Source organism: Ostrea edulis, chromosome 2, assembly GCF_947568905.1.
Source record: "Ostrea edulis chromosome 2, xbOstEdul1.1, whole genome shotgun sequence".
Taxonomy (NCBI): Eukaryota; Metazoa; Mollusca; class Bivalvia; order Ostreida; family Ostreidae; genus Ostrea; species Ostrea edulis.
Genome location: NC_079165.1, coordinates 45,125,733 through 45,152,189, shown reverse-complemented (window position 1 = coordinate 45,152,189; position 26,457 = coordinate 45,125,733). Strand labels below are relative to the sequence as shown.

Here is a 26,457-nt window from a genome sequence, read left to right as displayed (position 1 = left end):
GCTTTCATCCTAAAATCTTAATAAAGCAATACTATGTCCTGTATCATCCTGAATGTATGAGGTGTGGGATTTTAGGGTTTTTGTCAGATAATTTTTCACCTTGGTACACATCATTACATTCTAACGTCCAGGAAAACTAGATGTTTTGGAAAGATGAAAATATACCCGTCCAAGGGCCATAACTCAACCAAAAGTTATCCAATTGGCCCCATGTAAGTACTTGAATTGCATATTTTCAGGATATATCTATACATATATTTCAGTTCAAAATGTCCAAGTATGACAGAGATAATGGACAGAGATAAATTAAGTTCAAGAGACATAACTCTGCCAAACTTTTTTTTATGTGACCCAAATATTATCTTGAGCTGTGTATTCTCATGACGAATCTATATCCTAAATTTCAATTCAAAATGTTCACGCATGACTGATATAATGATTGAAAACTGAATTGTTTTTGAAAAGTTCCAAGGGGCATAACTCTGCCAAAAAATGTTGACCTCAACCAAATACGAACCAAAGGCATGCGCACTATTTGTCAAAAACTCCGACTTCTTACTATTTTGGCATGGTATATGAAAAATGTAACATTATTATAAATTTTAGGTTGACTGTCAATATTTTTTCAAATATCAGGGTTTGGTATTTTAATACATTTTAACGGAGCAAAACACAATGCGGAATCGATTAGTTGTTATTTTATTTGTGCTATTTATCAAAAATGGATTATATGACTCATTTTTTTGTGTTAATCAAATATCTGGACAATTTTTCTTTAAAACTGTCATACTACTGTAGTTAATGTAAACAATTTAACGAAAAGCATATAGCGGTTCCATAGCCTAATGGATAGCAATTTCGCTTGGCAAGAGCAAAGCCCTGGTTTTGAGATAAACTTCTGTAACAATTTTTCTAAATTATAATGGAGTTGACACACCAAAAAAAAAAAAAAACCCAACCCAGTGATAGCATACAGTTTATTTGTGTTCTGTGCAAAAATAGTTTGGTTTTGAATAAATAGGAAGAAACTAAAAGGAAACATGATAATAGTATAGAATAGTTTAATTTATTGAGTGAATTTTTAGGAAGACTACAAGAGAAACATGGGTTGCCAGAAGTCCAGACACAGTACAAAGATTAGGCACTGCTGGGAGAGGGTGGGGGTAATCTTAGGGTCAATGCTATGTTTTAATTCAAAAGATTATATTGATGCAAAGAAATTATGCCTTGCTGATTAATTACTCTTCAAATTTTCAAACTTAATCAGGCAGGTATAGCCCTCCTTTCATATATGGTCCTAACAGTGCACAAAATTCAACAGGTATACTTACCATGGTTCTTATTCTCTGGACCATATGGTACATCCTGTTTTATGGAAGAGTTCTTGTTTTCACAGCCCTGTTGACCACGTGCATCAATTGTCGATTGTCCAGTTTGAGTATCTGCATTTTTTGTAACATCATCTCTGGGAGATAATGCAACCACTTTGGACTGATAAAATAGAAAAGAATTAGGTTCACTGGTAGCCTAATTTGGTCAATAACAGAAGAGTTTGTATAAATCTATCACTAAATAATAGTATACAGTTATTGACTAGGTGTGAGGACTACAGCTGTTTTGTTTGACCCGAGGACAAATCTGTTGTCCAAAGCCTACAGTTTTTCTAGATGCACATGGTTTGTTGACTTTAAACTTATAACTGGAGAGTGTGATTGCATACATTTATCACAGTATTCAATAGTTTAAAAGAAAACATACCCAATATCCTAATTAATAATTATATTTTCTTTGTTTCTGCTCTGCATCTAATAAATTCTGTATTTCACCATGCAACGACAATGCAGTTAGTTTTTCTTAGAATACATTTATGTATACATGTATGTGTGGTTATAGAGAAGATTTTTGAAAATTGGTCAATTCTTGGCAGTTTCTGCCTCTCTTCTAAGGCTCTGTCTGTAGGAGTCCTGAAATTTACAATTCATGGCCTCCCTTGTTCCAAAGATATTTCATACCTAATTTGAAAAGAATTGGAAAGGTACTTATCAAGAAGTTGATACTGTTTGTTAATGCAAGACGGACGATGATAGATGCAGACCAATAGCAATAGGTCAGAAAAACACAGGTGACCTAAAACTAAGTAAAATTTAGAAACAGACAGGCAGATGGACGAACGACAGACAAGAGGTGATCAGGAAATCTTATCTCACTAAAAGGTGAGCTGAAAATCTATAGGTGTCTTCCATTAATGATTGACTATGTTTGTATAAAACATAGAAACTTTTTGTGAAGATGTCATGTCACAACAAAAGTGTTAAGAAACAGAAAGATGGCCGAACAGTACAACTGATACGATTTCTATAGGGCTTCAATGCCGAGCGCTAATAAAACATTTAAATATATATAATTCAAGAACTGTTTGATGTTTATGTCCCACTCTAGAATATTTCACTTGTATTGAGATGTCACCAGCACCTGTAGGTGTCAATTGCCATAATTTTTTACCTATGCACAGTACTTAAGGCCATAGCAAAAAGGGTTCTTTATCATGTCAATGCCCACCCCAATACAACATCTCTGTTTCTAAAGTTTTATCCGAAAGACTCATGATGACTTCACTCCAAATGTTGGGTGCTTGGCCAATGAATAGTCACTACCTATTTTGAATGTCTTAGGTTTGATGTGACTGCCAGGAATCTAACCCGGGACTCCCAGGTTGCAAATCATGCACCATAACCACAAAGTTACTAGACTGATTAAGGACTATGTAGTAAATCAATAATCTATAGGCATGAGTTTACCTTTGATTTAGAGCGAAATGAATCATCATTCAATAACATTGTGACAACATCTTCAACTTTCACTTTTCCATTACTATCCTGGCAGGCTTCACATGCTCTTCTTATTACCACATCATCATCGACTCCAGTTACTTCTTTCACTTTAGCAAACAACAGATTTTCACCATCTCTAGGCCTCTAATAAAAAAAAAACCAACCAAGATGCCAATGGATTGTATCACTCAACAAAGATACTACATTTTCCTCATGTAAAACAATAAATTTAAATCAATGACTCCACCTGGAATCCAGGCATCATTGTGTGAACAAACTTGAATCTACTCTACATGAGGGTGCTTGTACATCAATCATTATGGTTCTTCAGAAGATTTTCAGACTTCTATATATGCCTACATAAAACCAAACCCCTTTCATTGCCCCATCCTTGGCCAAGATGTCATGGTGTAAACAAACTTGAATTTGCACATTATGAGGATGCCTTTTTATCAGTTCTGCAAATTGAACCCTTGTTGTTTTTGAGAAGATTTTCAAAAACTTTTATGGTACACACAGTACATATATTCCCATGTAAACTTTAAATCCCTATTGGGGCCCCACCCAAAACTCATACATGTACTGAGTAAATTAAAATATATCTGAGGATACTATCTATTTGACAAATAGATAGTACATAGTTAAATGACTTTATTATAGAATTTCTAAATGTCTGATTAAAATCGATTATTAGTTACAGTAAACAGATTATCAATGAAATTCTCACCAATTCCCATCACTACCTTAAAGGAGTAAGCATTCCCTGTTGAAAGGCCACACCTGCGGTGAGCCCTGTATCTTGACTAGTTTTAAGAGAGTACAGTATACGAATCAAAGATGCATTATTTGAATAAAATGCATAAAATTTTATAACTAATATGTGCTACGTCCCTCCATGCATGGAAGTGGTCCACCATCCTAGGGTTCAGTCAACGTTTGGTGCAAACAAGCTTTTAAACAATGCAACACCTCCGATCTCCATGTGTGGATGTGTCAGATAAAATTACTGTTTATCTGTTTTACAACCATAGCAATTGATAATTTTCTTCCATTTAAATTGCAACTCTCCCCCTTCGAAAATTTTCTGGATCAGCCACTTTGCTTTTGCCGCGCTTACCTTAATCATGGTAGAATCGTCAACTTATTACATAAGAAACATTTCCAACTACGTGAAAGAAAGCGAAAACTGAAATGTCTAACCGAAAGGATAATTGACAAACAATTCTAACTTAAACACCATTGTATGGGATGCGATTAATAAGTAAGGGTTTCAAACCTGTGAATGAATCTTGTGTTGTGGTAGCGCCGGTTGTTCAACTGTCATTTTCTGAGTTGGAATTCACGACTCCAATGTAAACAACTATTCAGGACAGCGCACGATAACACACGATTAAATAATCAAGCGTGACATTACTTAACGACATCATCCAACATTCAGAGTTTAGATTAACTGCCAATTTCAATACGAGAAATAATCTTCCAAAATCTTTAAGTTTATCTCTCCCTCAGTCCCTGCACCTCGTCAATGGCCGACGAAATATAACATCCCTAAGTAGAATGAAAAACGATTTTTTATTGGTTCTCTCTTTGATACCAAAAATAGAAGATAACCTTCGTACTGTTTGAAAACAATTCTTTTGATTTTTGATAAATATAACTGAAAATTGTGATATTTGAAGATTGGCTTTTTAAGTAAAATTCTAGAATTTGGAGAGATATAATGGTTAACACACTTTTTACACAGTCGGTATGTCTTTTATTGAAAACCAATCAAATTGCGTTTTTCATCACTGCATCCATATTTCCATTATCCCGACTCCGATGTTAAAGAAATTACATCGGAATCGGAATTCCGTACTTAGGATGTGGCGATTTGGGGAGAACACTGATTGACTGAATACATGACATCGAATATTATGCTTTGAGAACAGATTCTTGAAAAAAATGTCATTTCTAGCAGATTCATGCTTAATGTTCTTTTCGCAGGTAACTACTTGAGTTGATAAATGTGTTAAAATGACATGACCTGATGACAGTCATTGACAGCGTGTATTTTGATGGAATATTGTGCTATTATTATTTATTCACCAATCAAGGGCCCTCAGGGGGCATATACAATTTTAACAATTAAACATAACTACATGATACAATATACACATGTGTACCTTATTACACATGACGTTAAGGGTTTCTACATTGACATAGGTATTGAACAGGTCCAGTCCAAAGACTATTTTTACCTAGTACGTAGCTACTTATAGCTATGTAGGTATTTAAACCTACTCAAGGTAGCTATTTTTTTTACCTACTTTTTCCTTTACTTGCATTTCGTGACCAAATGCAGGAACAGCGCAATATGGTGTGTACCAAATTTCTTATTCACTTGCACTGACGAACACCACAAAAATATTGGACAAAAAATGATTACTTTCTAACCTTCCAAATTTGCATCAATAACAGCACCCAGTTCCATTTTCTTGGAGCTTAGGATCAAAGCTACGTGATATAAAGTCTAGAATGTCTTACAAATCTGTATTAATTTTAAAGTTTACCGTCATGCATTTTTACATTAAAAGTTTTTAGGGCGAAGTTTCTTGCATTTCCTCTGCATTCTCCACCCTCGTAAGGTATTCAAATTTACACTCCAAATTTTGCCATGCACATGCAAAACATGATACATAAAATGACTGACCTGTTTAAAAGATGCGCCTTAATTATTATTTATTTATATTTTCAAAAACAGGTAAAAGTAGGTAGAAGTAGCTACTTTAAGTAGGTTTAAATACCTAGATAGCTATTAATAGTTACATAGGTAGAAATAGTTTTTGGACTGGACCTGTTGAATTCTCATCACGATACTGATTGAAAATGTGCTGTACAACAAGTGTGCTATATGGGAAGTAAAGTAAAACAATATTATAAAATGTTGTCACAAACACAGAGGGTACCAAGGGACGGTGCCTGAGCCAAGACTGGCAGTCTTATACCCTAAGTGTTCGAGACAGCTTATTTTTAGTATACACAAAAATAAATACATGATACCACAATATGTACACATGCATACCATATACAGATGTTAAATATTCAAGACAGCTTAATTAAATAATATTTTATACAATTAAATACAACTACACAATGCAATATACAGATGTATACCATATACACATGTTAAAGGTTTCTAAATTGATGTTGGTCTTGAGTTGGCTTATAATACTGATTGAAAATGTGCTGTACAACAAGGATATTATATGGGTAGTAAAATAAAACAAATACAAGGGGTACCAAGGGACAGTGCCTTTGCCAAGTCAATCAGATTAGCAGTCTTGTACCCTAAGTAATGAGACAGTTTATTTATAGATGTGTTTAATTGAACAGCTTATTAACAGTAGTAGTACTATTTGGATAGTAACCAAATGACAGAATGTGCATAACCTGTTTAGTATGCTACATCCATTGGGGTGGACAGGGTAAGAGGAAGGTGAGAAGGAGAAGTAGAGGAAAGAACAGTGAGAAGAGAGGAAGGGAGATGTAGAGGAAAGAACAGTGAGAAGAGAGGAAGGGAGATGTAGAGGAAAGAACAGTGAGAAGAGAGGGAGGGAGAAGTAGAGGAAAGAACAGTGAGAAGAGAGGGAGGGAGATGAGGAAAAGAAGAGAGGAGGGGGGAGAGGAAAGTGGGAGGGGGATGGACCCCCTGACTCTTTTTCTGGGTAGCATTTAGGTCCTTCCTAACTCACCTTCCAATCTTGTGGCAAACAGGCAGGTTTTGTACATTTTCATTCAGTTATTAATTACACTAGACAGTGTGTAGAGAGGTGCTTAGTGGTAGGATGGGATTCTATGACTTGTATAGTAGAAATGCATTTTTCTTTTAAAATTGTCTTCTGGACTCTTGGACATCAAACACTGATACCAGCAACATATGTAACAGATTAGCAACTTCCTCAAGTCTCGTATTATCTTGTGGTCTGCTGTTTTTTGGTAAAAATTAATGCACACACTGATTTAAATTACGTATACTGATGTAAGAATGAAAGATATACCATTCAAGATACAATATTTTCAGGGGATGTTTTACTTCAGAGTAAAATGAAAGTGAAGTTTCAAAACGTGACACATTGCCAAGATATAGGCAATGTTTACAATTTGCCTACTTTTAAAAAAAAAGCATATTATTTTGTTGATCATCAAATTGTTTCAAAACTTGTTATGTTCAATTATTTTTATGATAGAAGTGAAATAAACTTAAATCAGCATCAATTCATCAATCAATATATATAGGAATTAACGATTTATAGGTGGGACTTTCACATATTTAAGCGGTAAACATACCGCCTTAGGAGTTGCTTATGTCTGTTATATATGTCTCTGTTTTATACTACACACATAGCATTGAAGAGAGAAGCTTTTACCATTCATGTCCCCTTGATGCTAGGGTGGAACTCTATGGTTCATATAGTAAATATGCAACATTTATTTCTTTGAAATTTCTCTTCTAAGTTCCTGGACACTAAACAACATCTAACATAGAGACTGACACATAGTTAAAATGGCTTAAAGGTTTCTGGGTCAAGGGTTCAAGCTCCAGGAAAGGGCTTGATGGGTCATTTAGTGGGAAAAAAACATTGAATTTCATAAATCTTCTCCTTTAGTCCTAAACATACAGCAAACAAATTAAGTGTAGTGATTGATCACAAAATCGATGTTCATTCCATTCTCTGAGTTCAAAAGATGCACTCAATGCAACATAAACACTTCCAATCCTATTGGCCTCTTCTTGTTCAAATATACCTAATTATGGGTCAGGGCAGCTCTATTTTTTTATCACCTATATAATTAGACTACATGTTCGTGTACTCCAGCATGCTAGAGGTTCACAGTGAGATACCTTTGACGCAAGGTATATAAGGGACGTTAACTGAAGCTATAACTTGTTCGAGTAAGTGTTCATGATGTATTAAATTGGAAACTTTCTTTCCAGGTTTTGTTTTTTGCTGGTGGATGGGTGTTTTTCTTGAAACAGCTCTTTAAGGATTATGAGGTGAGCATGATGTAAATAAATGATGCAAGACAAATGTCACTGGAGTAATTCATGCAGAGTTCCCAAAACTGTAGAACAATTGTCCGATAAATAATCAAAATCTACTGGACATTTGGGAAATTTATCAGACATAATACGAAACATCAAAAAAAAAATTCTTCCTGGGATGCCTGGTGGACTTGAGTGTTTTGGGAACTCTGCTCGTGATCTATTGCTATTCGGCCTGTCCATTGTCCATCATCCATTGTTAACCTTGAACATTTTTTACTTTCCCTCAAAAACTGTAAGACAAATTTTCACCAAAATTGCTGTCAGCTTGTGTAACATCTTTTGGTGTAGGCAAACTAAAGATTTGAATTTCGTGGCCCCTCTCCTTTTGGGGTATTAGGAGATGGGAGGAAATCTTTAAAATAGGAAAATCTTAAACTATATTCCTGATCATCTGGGAAATAAACTAGGTGCAGAGTTATAGTGAAAATGGAGGCCTCTACCAAAATTATGAAATTCTTGGTTAAGGTTTCAGGGTACATTTTTTGGCTCTAAGGATCATAAGTAAAGATGCAGTTAGATAGATTTCTAAAAATGTTCTTTACTTCTGAATTTGAAGGACCAGAGCTGGATTTGTACTGATTATGAGCATAGATGCCTTTACCAAAATTGTTAAACTCATTGCTTCTGGACCAGGGGTTCAGGTTGTAGGGAAGGTGATCACATGGTTAAAATGTGTGACTTGTTTAAATACTCCTGAATTCTTGGCTCATACTTTCTACAAAGGTTGCTTATGATTGAATATGTGTCATGACCCTGAACCAAGGCCAAGGTTACTATTAAAGAAAGGAAGAAGTATTTGTCTTGGTCATAGCTTTGTAACTGAGATATTAGCAGTGGCATGAGGATAAGGGTTTTACCATGTAAAAATCACAAAAAATGGTTTTATAGGCTCACCTGAGCCAAAGGCTAAAATTTTCTGTCATCTGTCTGTCTTTGACCTTGATCATATAGACCTGTACTTCTTTAGAACCAGGACCAATAGAGACATGGAATCTTCAGAAATGATATATGGATGTTGTGACCTACAAACTAGTATCACGGTTTAGTGACTCCAGTGACCTTGACCTCTTACCTTGAACATTAAAAACTGATATAAAATAAATTCAGAACCAGGTCTGATAGGGACCTAGGATCTTCAGAAATAATGAGAGGATGATAAAACCTACTAACTAGTATTAAGGTCAAGTGACTCCCTTGACCTTGATCATAAAAACTTTTACAACTTTAGAACCGGGACTGATAGAGATCTTCAGAAATTATGAAGGCTGTTGGGACCTAGTTTTACTAGAGGAAACAAAAGGATTTTTAGAAAATTTTCTAAATTAAGATCATTGTGGTCTAGATTTTGTATTTAATAAGATTAAAATTGGTATGGATTTTGTGCAAGGTAGTTATTATTTTTTTTTTTATTATTGTTTTTATTGCATTATTTTAATTTACATACATACTTCCTCTCTCTCACAAGACCTTACACATACAAAAACATAAATACATGTAGGAGCAAAACGTAGAAGATTAAGATGGAAATACAAAATTTTGGGTTATTATGGAAAAGTCATTTCCCATTGTTTTTCAAAGGAAATATTTCAGTACAATTTTCTTTCCATATCATGGTAGTTAATAAGATATGTTAGAACATTATTGAATAAAATAGTACATTTCTTTTGAGAAGTTTGATTTTTATATCTCTTGACTAATAAAATTATGATGTTTAATCCAACATCTTTTTCTATTTACTAAGTATGACAGTGTTTGGACGAAATATAACTACTTTACCAGATTTTTGTTGAATCCAAATCAAACCAGATTCTTTTAACATTATTACAAGATAAGGTAGTAATTAATGTGGGTGAAAATAGTAGTTCTCAGAAAAAGCCCACTCTTTTACAGACAGTACATGTACTGCGTATTGGATACTTTATATTCTGCAGATTATAATCATATCTTGTCTCTTTTTAAGTGATCCAATGCTCCGACTTCATTTTTTTTTGTTATGTTACTTTTTACACCTGTGTTATTCTGTAATGTAGGGATTTTAAAAGTATATACTTGGCCCAAGTTGGTGCAAAAATTGTTAATGACAATGCGTATTGGTTATGAACCACGAACATTTTGTCAAATTCTCTAGCATTGAAGAAATTAGAAACAATTTTTTTAGCCACAGTCCCTTTATCAAGAGATATTAGAGGATTATATGTATGACCAAAGAGTTTGTCATGATCTTGAACCAAGGTCATTTGGCTGAAGTTAAGTCATTAGTAAATTAGTAAAGATATTTCTGTGGGCAAAAACTTTTGAAGTTTAGGGATGCCAGAAGTTTATTCTAGACATGCAGAGATTCTGACTAGAGCATGTTACATAAGTTAATCATGGATCAATATCATTTGTCAATTTTAAATGGAGGTATAAACTGGTAAATATGTTAGAAATATTTGTTTTAGGCCCATAACTTGTTGCTTGCCATATTTGGCACAAAGGTTGCATATGACCAAACACTTTGGGCATTATGACTCAGGTGAGCATGTGGTCCATGCAGGGCCTGTTGTTCATGATAATTGATTGTTATATTTTATTCAGGTTCATCATTCCGTTGTTCTGCTGGTCTTTTCGGTCACATTTGCATTGTCATGTACAATGTTTGAACTTATCATCTTTGAGATTCTTGGATTTCTTGAATCTAGGTAAGTTGAAAAAGTTTGAATATTCATGATTTTTATTCCTTCATTTTGCATCACATTCCTTTATTTTACAGGCTTGTAATTTATAAAATATTTGAGACAGAGATGAATAAGAATTGAAATGCCATTGTAGATCTATACTGACAGTGAAAATTTTAATTGCTTAGAATAAAACATGCTGTAACTTTTGTAATTGCTTGAACATGTACACTATTTTTGTAGTTCAAGATATTTTCATTGGAAGCTAGGGCTGTATGCCAGCCTCTTTGTTCTGGTAGCAGTATTGCCTTTCTACATTGGCTATTTCATTATTGGAAACTTAAGATTTGGTAAGAATTTTTTAAATTTGAAAATGGAGATTTTCATTAAAAGTATACAGGCCGTATTAATGCTGGATTTTAAATTTTTTTGTAATTTATTAATTCTTTTGGATAGTTAAGGTTATACGCAATGTTTCCTGACATCTTTTCTTCTAAAATCATATTTTCATCTCCTCTATATGAAGAGTTCGTGTATGATTTCTGGATTAAATCTTATAGTGTAGTAATGTTACTATACCTGTCAGCCTTGTTAACTCAGTCGTTAGATCACTTATATAGTGATATATGTACAAGGCTGCCAGATTTGACCCCCAATTGATCCATACCTTTTGTAATACACTGTATATAAGAGCTGATGTTACATTTATACTTGCCACAACCAGGAACTATCAAAATTTGCAAATTCTAAAACCAACCTGGTATTATTTCTCAATTTCTTTTGAAGAAGCAAGATAGGATGCAAGTGAATTGTACCAGAAATTTCACGAAAAGTTTTGTATTATTAAGTACCTGTGCAACGCAATCTTCGCTAGCCAAGAGTTCTTGGTCCACTCCGCTCCCCATAAATTTAGGTTTATGGGGAGCGGAGTGGATCGAAAACCCTTGGCTAGCGAAGATGGTGCAATGCATGTCCTTAAAATTTTTTGAAAACTATTAGATTAAATTTGATTGTGTTAAAAAGACCTTAAATTATTTTCAACTTTTTGTATTCATTTTCTGAACAGGACATGAAATAAGTCCGGCCTTAATTTACCCATGTGACATTACAATGTTACCTTTAGATTGTCGACCACCATGACGACATGTCAATGTGTTAGACCACTAGGCATCGAAAGGATGAGGCCAGAGGGAGTCTAACAGCAATCTTTTATGAGCACTTATGTTGTCCAATGTATCTGTGTTAACGGAATATGCTAAAACTATAACAGAAAAACTTTTAAGAAAGTCTTACATAAGTACCCTGGTACACATTTGATACCCATGCTATGTACAAATATGAATAAATTTAGAAGATTATATTCTACCATTATCAGTGAGAACTTTTTTATTTTATCTATCAAAACATATCTCAATTCAATTTACTCACTAAAAAAAAACAACCCACTTATAATATCATAGGAATCTATATCATATACTATCAATCTAATTCCACACAACCAGTATAATTTAGTGAACTATATAGAAACTTCTTAATCTTGCAGTTCCACAGAAGCGCCACATCCGTGTTCTACTGACAGCCGGAGCCTGGCTGGCATTTCTTTACTTCTTCTGGAAAATTGGTGATCCCTTTCCTATACTGAGTCCAAAGCATGGTGAATATTTTCAATTCTACTGGTCAAAGAACAGAAATACTCTGTTGGTGTGCAGTTTGTAGATATATTTAGCTCATCTGAGCCAAATGTTTCCTGATCAAAATTTGTCATCTGTCTATTGTCTATAAACTTTTTAGCTCACCTGAGCTCACTCAGGTGAGTGATGTGGCCCATGGGCCTCTTGTTATGTTTCTGACTTCTTTTCAAGAACCATTGAACCAATTTCAACCAAACTTGTCATATCCTTAGGGCTGTTCCAGAAATGATCAAATGGGGGGGTCGGGTGGCAAATGATATTTTTTTGTGTGGGTGGTCGTATTTTTTCATATTTTAATTGGTCCGTGGTGGGATTGTTAATAAAATATTTATTATGGGTAGTTTCTATTGTTTTATTTTGTGCTACGTGGGTGTTGAGTTTTCAGAATATTTTTATTGTCGCTCTTGTCGTGTTGGTTACAAAACGTCGGAGGTAAAATTGAAAACGTGCTTTCGAAATGCTGCTTTTGAAATCGAAAGTAACATAGAACTATTCGAGTTGTCGCTCTTTGCAGCGCATAACTTTCCATTACGGCACTCTTCAAATTAGAGGCGCGTTTAATAGGGTCCCTTTGGACGTGATGGCGGCGAACTCTGTTCTGTAAATTATTACAGTTTACAGTGCATCGATTTTGGGAATATTTTGAAACCAATAGGTATTCCGTTTTCTAATAAAAATAGGCAAACCTTAGTTGATTTATACGAGGGTACCGATGCGTTATATTTATCAGTCGGTGTGATGGTGATATAGAGGCCTCCGGGCGCGGGCTCCATTAGAAGACGAACGATTCGTGGAAAAACATATCCATACCCATTTCATGATAATAGTATCGTTTGGAATCCCAATCTTTCCAACATCCCCGCCATAGATGCCTTTGATTGTTGATGTGACATCGTTTCTTCAGAACTACTGTGATACAATGTCGCACAGGCATTACCGCGTCATTGACTAGAATGTTTGTCCCGAAAACCTCGCGAGATTTGTACCGTTTTCATTTTTAAAAATATTTTTGTGGTGGGTCTGGTTAGTTTTTTTTTTTTTATTAGATGGGTCATTGTAAAATGAGTTTATTAATTTGATGGGTCATGGGGTAATTTTTTATTTTTTTTTATGGGTGCTTGGTATATACAAAAGGTGCCTCCCGACCCCCCCCCCCCCCATGTATTTATTTCTGGAATAGCCCTTAGGTGAAGGGGGTTAATTTTTTTTCAAATAGAGGGTCACAATCCCTTCCAAGGGGAGAAAAGCAAAGCATAATAAAATAGGGTAGGGAGTTTTTACAATCTTTTGAAGAACATCTAAACCAGAAAACCATAACTTGCATAGAAACCTTATATAATGAAGATTTAAGTTTATTCAATCATGATCCTTGTTGCCAAGGTTGGATCAAATGGGATTTTAAAATTTTACATAAGAATGTATAAGACAAATGTTTTCAAATCTTCTCAAGAATCATGACAAAATGTAAGCATCCTCATGATGTGTAGATTAAGGTTTGTTCACACCATGGCCCAGGGTCAATAGTAAGCTAAGGGTTAAAATATTTAGTAATTTTAGGTGTGGTCATACTCTTGATTTTGCTTTCAAATTTCTCATCTGATTTGCCTTTGACTAATACGGTACTGTGAGACTACCCAAGTTGAAAGCAAATTGAACAGTTGATTTAGAATTGGATTACATCTGATTTTTAGTCAACTCTTTGATGAAAATTAAGACATCGTGGTTACTTCTCTTGCAATTTGTGGACTCCTCCTATGCATTTTTTCCAATCTATTACATCAAAGTGATTTATTTATACCCCATGCAAAGAGTTGCAGAGGGTATGATGTTTTTTATCCAGTCAGTCAATCCTGTTCTTGTCAGCACAGCTCCTCTGAAACCACTCAACAGAATTTCATGAAACTTTGTAGTTAATAAGGACTTGCTGTGTAGATGTGCATATTCACAGGAAATTCCGATTTGAATATTTTTTTCTAGGAATTATGCCCCATTTGAACTCAAAAGTTTGGCCTCCATCAGTCCTGTTCTTGTCAGTGCAACTCCTCTGAAACTGCTTAACAGAATTTAATGAAACTTTGTATTTATTATCTTATAATTAGGAGTTGCAAGTTTTACATAGGATCATATGGAAATATTCTTTAAAAATTTTGTTCTCAAGAACCACAAGAGTACAATTTGTCAAATTGATATGAAAGTATCCTCATGTAGTGTATATTCAAGTTTGTTAACACCATGATGCCTTGGTTTTGGATGAGGCCACAATAGGGGTTTAAAGCTTTATATGAGAATACAGTATATAAGAAAATTCTTCTTATAATAAAAATTCATGTTTATTCAAATTTTGAGTCTCAAGGTCATGTTGGGGTCACAATAGAGGTTTGAAGTTACACATATGTGGATGTTGGAAAAATCTTAGAAAATCTTTTCAAGAACCATTATGGTACAATGTTTCAAATCAATATAATGCAATGTATCTCAGGTAGAGTAGGTTCAGATTTGTTCACATCATGACCCTGGGTTTAAGATGGGATCACAAGAGTGGGGGAAGGGCAGGATTGGGAATTAATGTTTTGCATAGGAAAATGCGTTAATAAGCTAGTGATGTGGCCTATGGGCCTCTTCTTTTCTCTGTTCCAGCATTTAAGAGTGCTGTTGCATTAAAAGTAATGATGTTACAGAGTATTTTTTGTAAAAACAATGCAGGAAAAAACACTTTTTACTGAAAAGGTGTATCAGATATTGAAAAAAGAAAACCATACTGTGTATTTGACACTATAACCTACATGAATATGATCATATTTTGATATTACCCATTTTTGGTGGTTTATAGAAGTAGTTTTGAATATGTAAATAAGGCGTCAATTAATGTATTACATTGTACCATGCAGTGTATACTCCAGGACCCGTTATCAACACCCTGACTTATCATTGTGTTGCTTCAGTTTCATTTTGCAAATGATGTTTTGTTGCAAGTATTTTTCTTTTGGGCCATTTCATGAAAGTGTACAAACTTTGTTTATGTTACACAGGTGTAATGTATTTTCAGGTATATTTTCAATTGAGCAGTGTATTGGAAGGATTGGGGTCATCGGGGTCACATTGATGGCGGTGCTTTCTGGATTTGGTGCTGTCAATTATCCATATACTTCAATGTTCTGCTTCATCAGGTGAATTTGTTACACTGTGCAGATATCCTGATGAAACGTTCTGTGTTTTCAGCTAAATCTTTTAAAAGTTCAAAACATGGCCAATTGAATGAAACACCACAGAAATGATGTATCACTTTGTGCAGTCTTTTTTCAAATTCATCCTTGAGAGAGGTTAAGAAAGGACAAGGTTCACATCTGGCCTTATTTAGCTCTAATGGATTTTCAAACAACTTAAAGTTGATTATGAAAATTATATGGTATTGATGTCAATCACACAGTAGTTTTATACCACTTCAAAATAGCCATTATTTAAAATTTTCCTAGAAAACAGGAAAATATTTTTATGCCCCTGCTGTGAAGTGTTCAGGGCATATAGTATTACCCCTTTCCATCTGTCATACCATCATAAGTTTTCCAGACATTTGTTTGCTCTGTTGGCAGAAGTTTATATGTAAATTGACCAATTTGACAGAAATTGACATAATCTTTAAGTTATTGACCTCAAACTTTGAAAATTTTTAATTATTCATCGTTTTTCAGACTTTTTTTTTTTTGGCTGTGCTTGCAGATAATGAACTGATTTTTAATATGAAAGACTTGGAATATCATAATCAAGATGAAGTTGTTTTTTTTTAATATTTTTAATGAAGTTTGACTAATGACTGTTTTCTGGACTTGTTTTTCCTGATGTTGTTTTAGATGATAAACAGATGTTAGTGTGTACTTTTATGGTGATAACATCAAATTTCACTTTCCTTGTATAGGTGATTAGTATCTTACTCCATTCATTCTAAGGTCCACCTTTCACTTCCTTGTCCTTAATGTAATTTAATTATCTTCACAATTAAAGGAAACAAAAGCACCATTATGACATTCTTTTTATTTTTCACATCCTTGGACTGCATTTGTGTCACACTGACACATCTAGTTGAATTTTTTTGTAGAGTACGTGTGATCTGAGTTTTATATATGTTTATTTGAACAGATACCGAGTATCAATACTAAATGCACATCATTTATGTATTTGATCAAGGGCGATGCTTGTATCCAAATGGTTTGTAATGCTGTCAAAATACAGTATTTCCCTATAAAATCAATAACTTTAAATTGGTACCGGTATGCATAAAGTGAACCTTTAAATGAAATAACCTTCAAGATCGTACATCTTAATATTACATAACCACTGATAACAAAAGAAATATGTCTCTTGTATTAAGTTAATCTTGGATGTTGTGAATTCTTTCCAAGGGCTGTTACTGAAGCAGACATACAAAGCATTGAAAAGAGGTTGATGCAAACCATGGATATGATACTTATGAAGAAAAAGAGGTTGGTATTTCAACTTTAAAAGCTGAATTGAACTTTTATTTAGAACAAGAAAAAAATCCTTTTTGTGCCAATGGAACTCTAATTGTAGTAAAGAAAGAATCTTATGAATGATTAAAAGGACTATATACATGTATGATGTCCAGTATATGCCAGAATAAATATGAAAGTAATGAATGATTGTTTCGTACATAATGTACACCTATAAATAGAGAATGAAAACATGTCCATCAGTTATAAACCTGTGGATTTCCTCTTTGCCAGAACCATCATAGAATTGAATTATTTCCCACAATTTAAAGCCATAAAAGTAAAAATTTATACTTTTTTTGCAAATCTATTGAGTGCAAGCATATGTTGAGTTCATATATATAGATACCTGTAGCACACCTTGTATGTATACACCTGTCTGTGATGGGCTGTACAGGTGACTCTCGATAACTCGAAGTTCAAGGAACCTTGATAAAACTACGAGAGATCAAAAAAAAATTCGGAAATTAGTTTTGACACGTTCTCTTTCATATTTTGAAACCTAGAACCATTAGACCTTGTCAATTGATGCATCTCGAGATGAAGGTGTGTCATGACCCAGAACTAAGCTGCAGTAACCTTAGTTGCAATAAGGTAGCCCTATCCGATTTTTTTTTTATTCTGACGTTTTCGGGATCTCCCAAAAAAAATCGGAGAGGGCTACATTGTTGCAGCTACAGTAACCTCAGTTTAGAATTAGATATGACCTGAGTAACATGTTTTATAATGTGACCGTTGAGATGAGCAAAGACCCTTAAGATCTTGCAACATGACTTTAGACATTTGATCCACCTTTTCATTTAACTTAGAAAATATAACACAGTCGATGTAAACAATGCATTTTAATGTCATATTTTGCTTCAATCAACAACGAAACAAACGAATAGATGAAAAAACTTATCTGGATTCTAAAAATGTTTGTGGTACAATTTATTCATTTTATCTGTGGGTTTTTAGGTCACCTAAGTAAACTCAGGTGACCTATTGCAATTGGTTGTCGTCCGTCGTGCCTTAACAATTGAACGTTTTTAACTTATTCTTGATACTTTTTCACTAGTATTCAGGTGACCGATAAGGCCTGTGGGCCTCTTGTTCAATGAAGACGGCGACATTTTTCCAGAACATTTCATCATTTTTCTGCTGATTAAGAGCAAGGCATGTGACTCACACGACATCAATTCTTTGAAGCAAGCTAGCTATTATAGTAAAAACCCTGTCTGGCTTATAACTCAAATCTTGGATTTATACTCCAAAATTTAATGGCTTGTTAAAGCATCTTATATGAAGGTAAACGTTCTGATTGATATATATATGAAAATTTAAAATGTCAGTTATTAATATTTTTTAAATTTTCAAAATTGGACAGAAAAAAAATACATGTATTAGAAAAACATACATGTATTTCAAAAAGAAATTGAAGTGAGACTACAGTCTCGACAGAGACTTCTGGATAGTTGTGTATTACTCTGGTGACTGACCCATTGACCTCATATTAGTCCCCTACTGACGAATTCTAAGGGGATTTTTAGGTTTGTGCTCCGTCCGTCTGTCTGTCCATCAGTCCTGCAAATCAGTTTTCTGGACTTTTTTTTAATGTGCTTGGAGATATTCATTTGATATTTAGTACATTGCTTTGCCTTAACAATTTACAGATCAAGTTCGAATTTCGTCTCGGTCCGTTGACTCTTCACTAAGTTATGGCCCTTGGACTTAGAAAATTAGCATGAATTATCAGTTTTCCGGACTTTTTTTGGTTGTGCTTGCAGATATTCATTTGATATTTGGGTACATTGCTTTGCCTTAACAAGTCACAGATGAAGTTTAAATTTCCTCTCGGTCCATTGATTTTTTACTAAGTTATGGCCCTTGGACTTAAAAAAATAATATTAATTATCAGTGTTCTGGACTTTTTTAATGTGCTTGCAGATATTCATTTGATATTCAGTACATCATGATGAATTGCTTTTCCATAACAAGTTACAGATCAATTTGAAGTTCTCCTTGTCTAGTCCTTGTACCTGAATAGTAGTTGATTTCCAACCATTAATATTCCTATCTTGGTTTCCCCATCTTCCCTTTTACCATAACCTTGGTCTCATAATGAACTTCAAATATTGTTGCGGTCCAATAATTTTTGTCTCCGGCAGGGGACTATGTATTGCTATGCAATACTCTCAGAATGCTTGTTAAAGATTGTAGTATTTATAGAAGTTTTAGCCCTACTCCTGGGTTATCAAAAAGGGCAGGTATCCCAAATTTAAGAATTTTGTTTCTCTATCCCCAAAAGATGTGAGACAGCACTTTTTTCCACAAATAAATCAAAAATGTTTTGAAGCTTGACAGATGCCAAAGGTTGGGTATGGATATAGCAAAGACCTTAAAAATGTGAAATACCATAGCATCTTTCAAAATCCTCAAATTAGAGCACTTTTCTGAATTTAAATGACATTATCAGACTATTTTATTGATATGACATGTAAATGTCTGTCAGTTTTTTCCCCCATATTTTAGAGCATCAACTTAAATTTTTATCTGAAATTTTTTATGTTAGAGGCAGAAAATGACCATTGTTGCATACATATCTTTAAAAAAAAAGGTTCCTTGAAACCCTCACTTCATTCTATAATTCCTATATCATGATTTTTCCCCTGGCAGTCATCATGCTAACTTTGACATTCAAATGCATACACACACACCATTGTATACATAGTACATATAGTTATGCTTGTATGATAATGATCTCAGTTATGTTTGTTTTTCTAAGAATGGCATTAGCTAAACGAGAGCAACTAAAGCAGGCTACAATTAATAAAAGTCAAAGTGGATTGTGGGGAATGATCTCCAAAGTTACGTCTGGCAGCGGATCATCCGAGAGTATCCTTTGTAAACTGGTGCTTTCCTAATGCACTTTACATCACCTCTGAGGCACACTTACTAAAGTACAGCCACAACAATGAAACATGGTGGATTTTGCTTTCCTTCCATACTACTCAGGAGGGTAGCTAGACTTTTAAGGATATGTTTGAAGTAAGGTTGGGATCTGAGGGTAACTAGACTTTTAAGGGTAAGTTTAAAGTAAGGTTGGGATCTGAGGGTAACAAGGCTGGGATCTTAGAGTGACTAGACTTTTAAGGGTAAGTTTGAAGTAAGGTTGGGATCTGAGGGTAACAAGGCTGGGATCTTAGAGTGACTAGACTTTTAAGGATATGTTTGAAGTAAGGTTGGGATCTGAGGGTAACTAGACTTTTAAGGGTAAGTTTGAAGTAAGGTTGGGATCTGAGGGTAACAAGGCTGGGATCTTAGAGTGACTAGACTTTTAAGGATATGTTTGAAGTAAGATTGGGATCTGAGGGTAACTATAATGATAATAATAATGATTGGATTTTATATAGCACTTTTTCCAGTGTATGCTGCTCAAAGCGCTTTACAATACATTATTACCCCAGCAGACCTTATATCAATCTAGAACTTTCTCAGCTTGATCATCACTTTATTTGTCTAATTTAGCATATGGTGTTAGTTTCAAACTTTATAAAAAATGTTTTTTGTTAATTTTGAAATATCTATATTAATAATAATTAAGTCAATTTATTATATATTCAATTAAGACATGCACATATTTTAGAAAACTTTTATTAATGCAAGATATTATAATCCTTCACTTTTTACATTTCATTATCTGCAAATGCAGCATCAGTGATGTGATAAATGTTAGTCATAGTTCCTTTAACTGAAGTGATAGATATTCCAGTGTTGAAGCAAGAAACTGAGGCCTATGAAGAACTGGCAAAACAATTATTTTTAGAATCTGTGGATCTTCATAATACACAGGTAAAGCGTTTTTACTTAATTACATAATACACAGGTAATGCATTACTTAATTACATAATACACAGGTAATGCATTTTTACTTAATTACATAATACACAGGTAATGCATTTTTACTTAATTACATAATACACATGTAATGCATTACTTAATTACAGGTGTCCATTGTGCTTCTGTAGGTTGCAAATACATGTAGTAAAATATTGTAGGGTCATCATACCACATGCAACAAAGTTGCAGAGAGTATAATGTTTTCGACTCCTCCTTCAGTCCCTTTTTTGTCAGTGCAACTTCTCTGAGACAGCTCAACAGAATTTCGTGAAACTTTGTAGCTAATAAGGACACACTGTGTAGATGTGAATATTCCCAGGAAATCCTGATTCAATACTTTTTTGGGGAGTTAGGCCCCTTTTGAACTCAGAATTTCGAGCCCATCTGTCCTGTTCTTGTCAGCGCAACTCCTCTGAGCCTGCCCAACAGAATTTCATGAAACTTTGTACTTAATAAGGACACACTGTGTAGAGTGCATATTCCCAGGAAATTCTGATTCAATATTTTTGCTGGCAGTTGTGCCCCTTTTGAACTTAGAATTTTGAGCCCTTCAGTCCTGTTCTTGTCAGTGCAACTTCTCTGAGACCACTCAACAGAATCTCGTGAAACTTTGTTGTTAATAAGGACACACTGTGTAGATGTGCATATTCCCAGAAAATTCTGATTCAATACTTTTTCTGGGAGTTATGCCCCTATTGAACTTGGCTGCAGTAATGCATAGCATTACTATTCATTATGTGAGACATTGTCAAGCAATGTTGGAGCGTGGGGTATTTGAGCTTGCTCAGTGGGGTATGTGAGCTTGCTCACTTCTGCTTTCTTTCATTATGGATAAATCTACAGTAAAATATGGTTACAGCGAACATGCTTATAATGAATTTACACTTACAGCGAAGTGATTTTCATTCTATGTAGTTTTAAAACATTTCATGAACTTATTGGATATAATGAATTATGTTTATAATGAATAAAAATTGTTTGTCCTTAGCACTTTGCTATAAACGTGTTTTACTGTAATCAATTGTTCATTATAGTGAATCAGTAATCATTTATCAGATTGCTATGATGTCATAATCAATAGATGACACTTAAATATTCTCACATAATATTAAGATTCATGCACAAAAACTACGATTATAGTAATTTTACTGTTATTTTCAGGAAAGAATAGCATACTCAAAGACATTTAAAGGAAAATATTTTAACTTCTTGGGATACTTTTTTTCCATTTACTGTGTGTGGAAAATATTTATTGTAAGTACATAATTATGTATATTGATTCATTACATTTTTAATGCAAATAACATCAATCAGTAACTCAGTTTTCAGCTGAACTTTTCTGATCACTTTGTCCAGCATTCGTCTATCCGTCCGAATTTTTTTTTTACATTTTCTACTTTTTCTCCAGAACCACTGGGCCAATACCGGACTTTCAAGATACGGATCCACTCTGACTTTTATCGCGCTTTAAACATAATTTGCAGGGCATGTCATTTCCGGATTACACCTAACTAAACAAGCATGGGATACTTCAATTGCTATCAAATTCCTGCATTAAAATGTTATCCTTGAAAGAAAGGGATCACTACAACCCTTTTATAGGAAAATTCATTTGATTAAATTATGTGAGTTGGCGAGGGAAATATAAATCTAGGGAATATCTTAAGGATATCGGTAAAACTTTATGCCTTGCATCCAATGATACACATCTAAATGCACATTTTCCCTTCCATCTAATTTGCACCCAGGTACTAAGCGCCAATCGTGACTTTGATCGTCTTAGTAGGACTGCACATGGCTCATTACAGACCGTCTGCTAGCGAATCACCATTTGTATCGATGTTAACTTTGCCCTACAATTGGTTATTATCATGTGACCATTGTATATAAGCGTCAAATATAATTGGTCTTTCCGGCACATCCCGAAAGTCCCGTATTTCAACCAAACTTAGCAAAAAGCATCCTTGGGTGGAAGGTTTTCAAATTTGTACAAATAAAGGGCCAGGCCTCCTTTAAATGGGAGATAATCACCAAAATGCAAAAATAGGGTGGTGTCATTTAAAAATCTTTTCAAGAACCACTGGACCAGGAAGTTCAAATTTACATGAAAGGTTTCTGACATAGTGCAGATTCAAGTTTGTTAAAACCCTGGCTCCCAGGAGTAGAGTGGGGCCACAATAGGGGATCAAAGTTTTACGTTCAGATATATTGGAAAAATTTTCAACAATCTTTTTCTCAAGAACCACAAGGTCAGAAAAGTTTAAATTTACATGAAAGCTTTCTGACATAAAGCAGATTCAAGTTTGTTCAAATCGTGGTCCCTGGTGGGGACATAATAGGGGATCAGTTTTATATGCTGTCAGATATATATAGGAAAAATCTTGAACTAATTATAAGCTGAAGGCTTTCATATTTTGTATATACATTCTTTACAGCAAAACCTACATGTGATCTAATGGTGTGTGATCTTGTGACCTTAACCTGGAAATTTTACTTACTTTTAATAAAAATCTGACCTATTCAATATGTCCTGAATTATTTAAGCAAGATCTTTCATATCTTGTATATAAATTTCTTATGGCAAGCCCTTTCATTTCACATCATGTCCTTTGACCTTGTGACTTTGAACCCGGAGTTTGACCTATTTTTAAGAAAACATAATTTTTGCACCCTAGTCAGGTGGGTTTGTAAGGGCATATTAAAACCCTAACTGTTATCATGTGAATAAATGTTGTGTAACATAACCTAATAGGTATCCGGGACTATTTTAGGTAGGGCTCATATTTTGTATCTAGATTTTTTATGGCAAGACCTTGTGACGACAATGATGTTTTATCTTTTGACCTTCGAGTTTGGCCTACTTTTTAGCTCACCTGAACCGAAGGTTCAAGTGAGCTTTTCTGATCAAAATTTGTCCGTTGTCTGTCGTTGTTGTCATTGTCAACTTTTCACGATTTTATCTTCTTCTCCAGAACCACTGGGCCAATTTCAACCAAACTTGGCCAAAAGCATCCTTAGGTGAAGGGCTTTCAAGTTTGTTCAAATGAAGGGCCATGTTCCTTTCAAAGGGGAGATAATCACAAAAATGCAAAAATAGGGTGGGGTCATTTAAAAATCTTCTTCTCAAGAACCACTAAGCCAGAAAAGCTGAGATTTACATGAAAGCTTCCTGACATAATGCAGATTCAAGTTTGTTCAAATCATGGGCCCCGGGGGTTGGATTGGGCCACAATAGGGGATCAAAGTTTTACATACAAATATATAGGAAAAATCTTCTTCTCAATAACCACTGAGTCAGAAAAGCTGATATTTACAAGAAAACTTTCTGACATAGTGCAGATTCAAGTTTGTTCAAATCATGGCCCCTGGGGGGTAGAATGGGGCCACAAGTGGGGGGGGGGGTCAAAGTTTTACATACAAATATAGGGAAAATCTTTAAAAATCTTCTCAAGAATCATTGGGCCAAAGAAGTTGACATTTACATGAAAGCTCTCTGACGTAGTGTATATTCAAGTTTGCAAAAATCATGGCCTCCAGGGGTAGTCGGGGCCATAATAGGGACTAAGGTTTTACATGCAAATATATATGGAAAGTCTTCAGATATGGGCCAAGGTGACTCATGTGAGCGATATGGCCCATGGGCCTCTTGTTTTAAAAATCCCTGATCTATTTAATATCCCCTGAACTATATAAGGTGGAGCTTCATACTTTGTATATAGATTCTTTATGGCAAGACTTTGTTATACTTTTGTGTTTGACCTTGAACAATGGCAGGGCCAAGATGGCTCTGGTGAGTGTTGTGGCCCATGGGCCTTTTGTTTAGTTCTTCTGGTTAGAGAAACTGATCTGTCTTTCCATCTGTAGACAACTGTTTCAAAAAGTATTTCCTAAACACAATGTCAGGATACACAATTCTCTGCATTAATTTTTCATTTCAAGAAATGAAAAAAATATTAGATTAAATTTAATACAAACAAAAGATACACAAGTCAACAGTTTTCATGTTTTATTCATGAAAACTTTATTCATGCATAATTATGTGAGATTTTCTTTACATGAAAATAAGGTTTCCAAGGATAATAAACTACAGTTATACAAAATTTTCATGAATGTTCTCAGAAAATGATAAAACAGCACTAGGAATATTTCGGGGATTGTAGAGCAGATTTTGAATTTTGGTAGATCTATTTTTAATGTGTACCAACTAGGCCATTTACTTTGTACAAGAAGACTTGGTAAGGCCTTGAAAATTGGCAATTAGAATTCAAAAAAGTTTTTACACATTTCCTATTGTATCTTTAGATGTGTAAATATTTTGTAAAGACATGTAGAACAAAATATGTTCTGATTTTCATGTAGTTTTATTTCATATTAAGGGAAACTCTTTAGTTTTGTACAAATATTATGAAATTGTTAAACATTATTGTACATTCTGATGTTGTAAAGACCACGCTATCATTTAGATTATTTGCAGCTTTAGGTATTATATAAAGGGGCTTGATCCTTTAAATTTTAAAGCACTATACATATAACTATTTTGGTAAGCATTACAGAAGAGAAAAATAAGCATTTCAACACTTTAAATTTATCCTATGCACATTTTCCCCAATGGGATCTACATAGTTGGCCTCTAAAAGATATATATCATACACTATTGTGGAAACTAAAAAGCATTGTTAAAATCTTGAACTCAATACTTTGATACCATGAAAAATGGGCTCAATGCCCAACAATTAGTGATCTCAGGACTCTAAAAACCTACTTTAAATATCTCAAAAACAAAACAAAAAGTCATGCAATATAGAAGAAAAGTTGTTCGAAATAACGAATAATATCTAATGAGATCAATGAAAATCCTTGATGTTACAGAATTAGGATTTTAAGAGGTTTGATTCCTAAATCTTTAAGTCCATACTTCTGGTTAATTAAAGATATTTTGTTACACGTTACAGAAGAGAATATGATCAACTTGTTCTTATCAAATTATCCCTTGCATTCAAAGGTCAACATAAACGTTAATTATTTATTTTAAACACAAGACAGGGTTGGTCTCTAAACTTAAAGATTTAGAAAGTCAGTCTTTTACATGTAAAAGATATTTTAGAAACAATCAAGATTTGTTTATTTTTAATAACAATCCCTAATGTCTACACATTCTCAACACCATTAGTATCAATCCTAATGAAGATCATGGTATCATTAATGAACAATATACAAATTTCATTTCTTGAAAATTTGGACAGGAGACCACTTTATTGTTCACTATGATCACATGTTTTCATTGAGTATGTTTTCTTACCATATGCATGTTTGTTTTATGCCTCATTAAGAATTCTTCACTCATATCAGTTGTAGGTGAAGTACCACGTTGTAGGTGAAGTACCACAAATCTATACCTATGCATGATGCTCAGATTCAGAGCAGTGAGGGTTCTTTATCATGTCAACACCTGCTGCAACATGGACCTTGGTTTCATTTGAAAGACCTGTGTCTCTCACTTTTAATGCCAGGCATTTGGTGAAGGAACATTCACAACCTATTTTGATATCTTTGGCTTAACACTACAAAGGCATGAGCAGGGCTATAACGTATGGCCATCTGGTCTTGAGGCAAATGCTCTAACTACTGAGCCACCAGAACCGGTTTATTATGATAATTAGCTGACCTCTTCACTATTACAAATAATTTTAGTAATGTCACCACAAGTTTAAGTTAAATTCCAAAGACGAAGGTTGATTTGACTATTTCTAAAATTAAGATATCTTCAAACTTCATCAGTGTGATCAAATCAAAAAGTATTCAAGC

At 34.3% G+C, this 26,457-nt stretch overlaps 2 protein-coding genes across 4 annotated transcripts in view; one reads left to right on the top strand and one right to left on the bottom strand.

Moving 5' to 3' along the window:
* LOC125678401 (ubiquitin carboxyl-terminal hydrolase 25-like) overlaps positions 1-4,646 on the bottom strand; it is a 38,450-nt gene extending 33,804 nt beyond the window's left edge. The window contains exons 1-4 of one of the 3 annotated variants that reach the window (XM_056154181.1): positions 4,565-4,646; positions 4,108-4,379; positions 2,799-2,975; positions 1,332-1,491 (exon numbers count right to left, since the gene is read on the bottom strand). In XM_056154181.1, the coding sequence (XP_056010156.1) occupies positions 1,332-1,491; positions 2,799-2,975; positions 4,108-4,155 (385 nt within the window). In that variant the 5' untranslated portion in view covers positions 4,156-4,379; positions 4,565-4,646. Of the gene's footprint in view, positions 1-1,331; positions 1,492-2,798; positions 2,976-4,107 lie in introns of all 3 variants that reach the window. The other 2 variants (XM_048916831.2, XM_048916832.2) reach the window with 2 other exon arrangements.
* The window catches only part of LOC125678403 (Golgi pH regulator A-like), a 31,007-nt gene continuing 9,195 nt past the window's right edge, over positions 4,646-26,457 (top strand). Inside the window, exons 1-10 of the mRNA XM_048916834.2 lie at positions 4,646-4,817; positions 7,810-7,869; positions 10,498-10,601; positions 10,821-10,927; positions 12,121-12,231; positions 15,315-15,435; positions 16,666-16,746; positions 19,538-19,647; positions 20,516-20,604; positions 21,814-21,906. Of these exons, the coding sequence (XP_048772791.1) occupies positions 4,776-4,817; positions 7,810-7,869; positions 10,498-10,601; positions 10,821-10,927; positions 12,121-12,231; positions 15,315-15,435; positions 16,666-16,746; positions 19,538-19,647; positions 20,516-20,604; positions 21,814-21,906 (918 nt within the window). The 5' untranslated portion in view covers positions 4,646-4,775. The remainder of the gene's footprint in view (positions 4,818-7,809; positions 7,870-10,497; positions 10,602-10,820; positions 10,928-12,120; positions 12,232-15,314; positions 15,436-16,665; positions 16,747-19,537; positions 19,648-20,515; positions 20,605-21,813; positions 21,907-26,457) is intronic.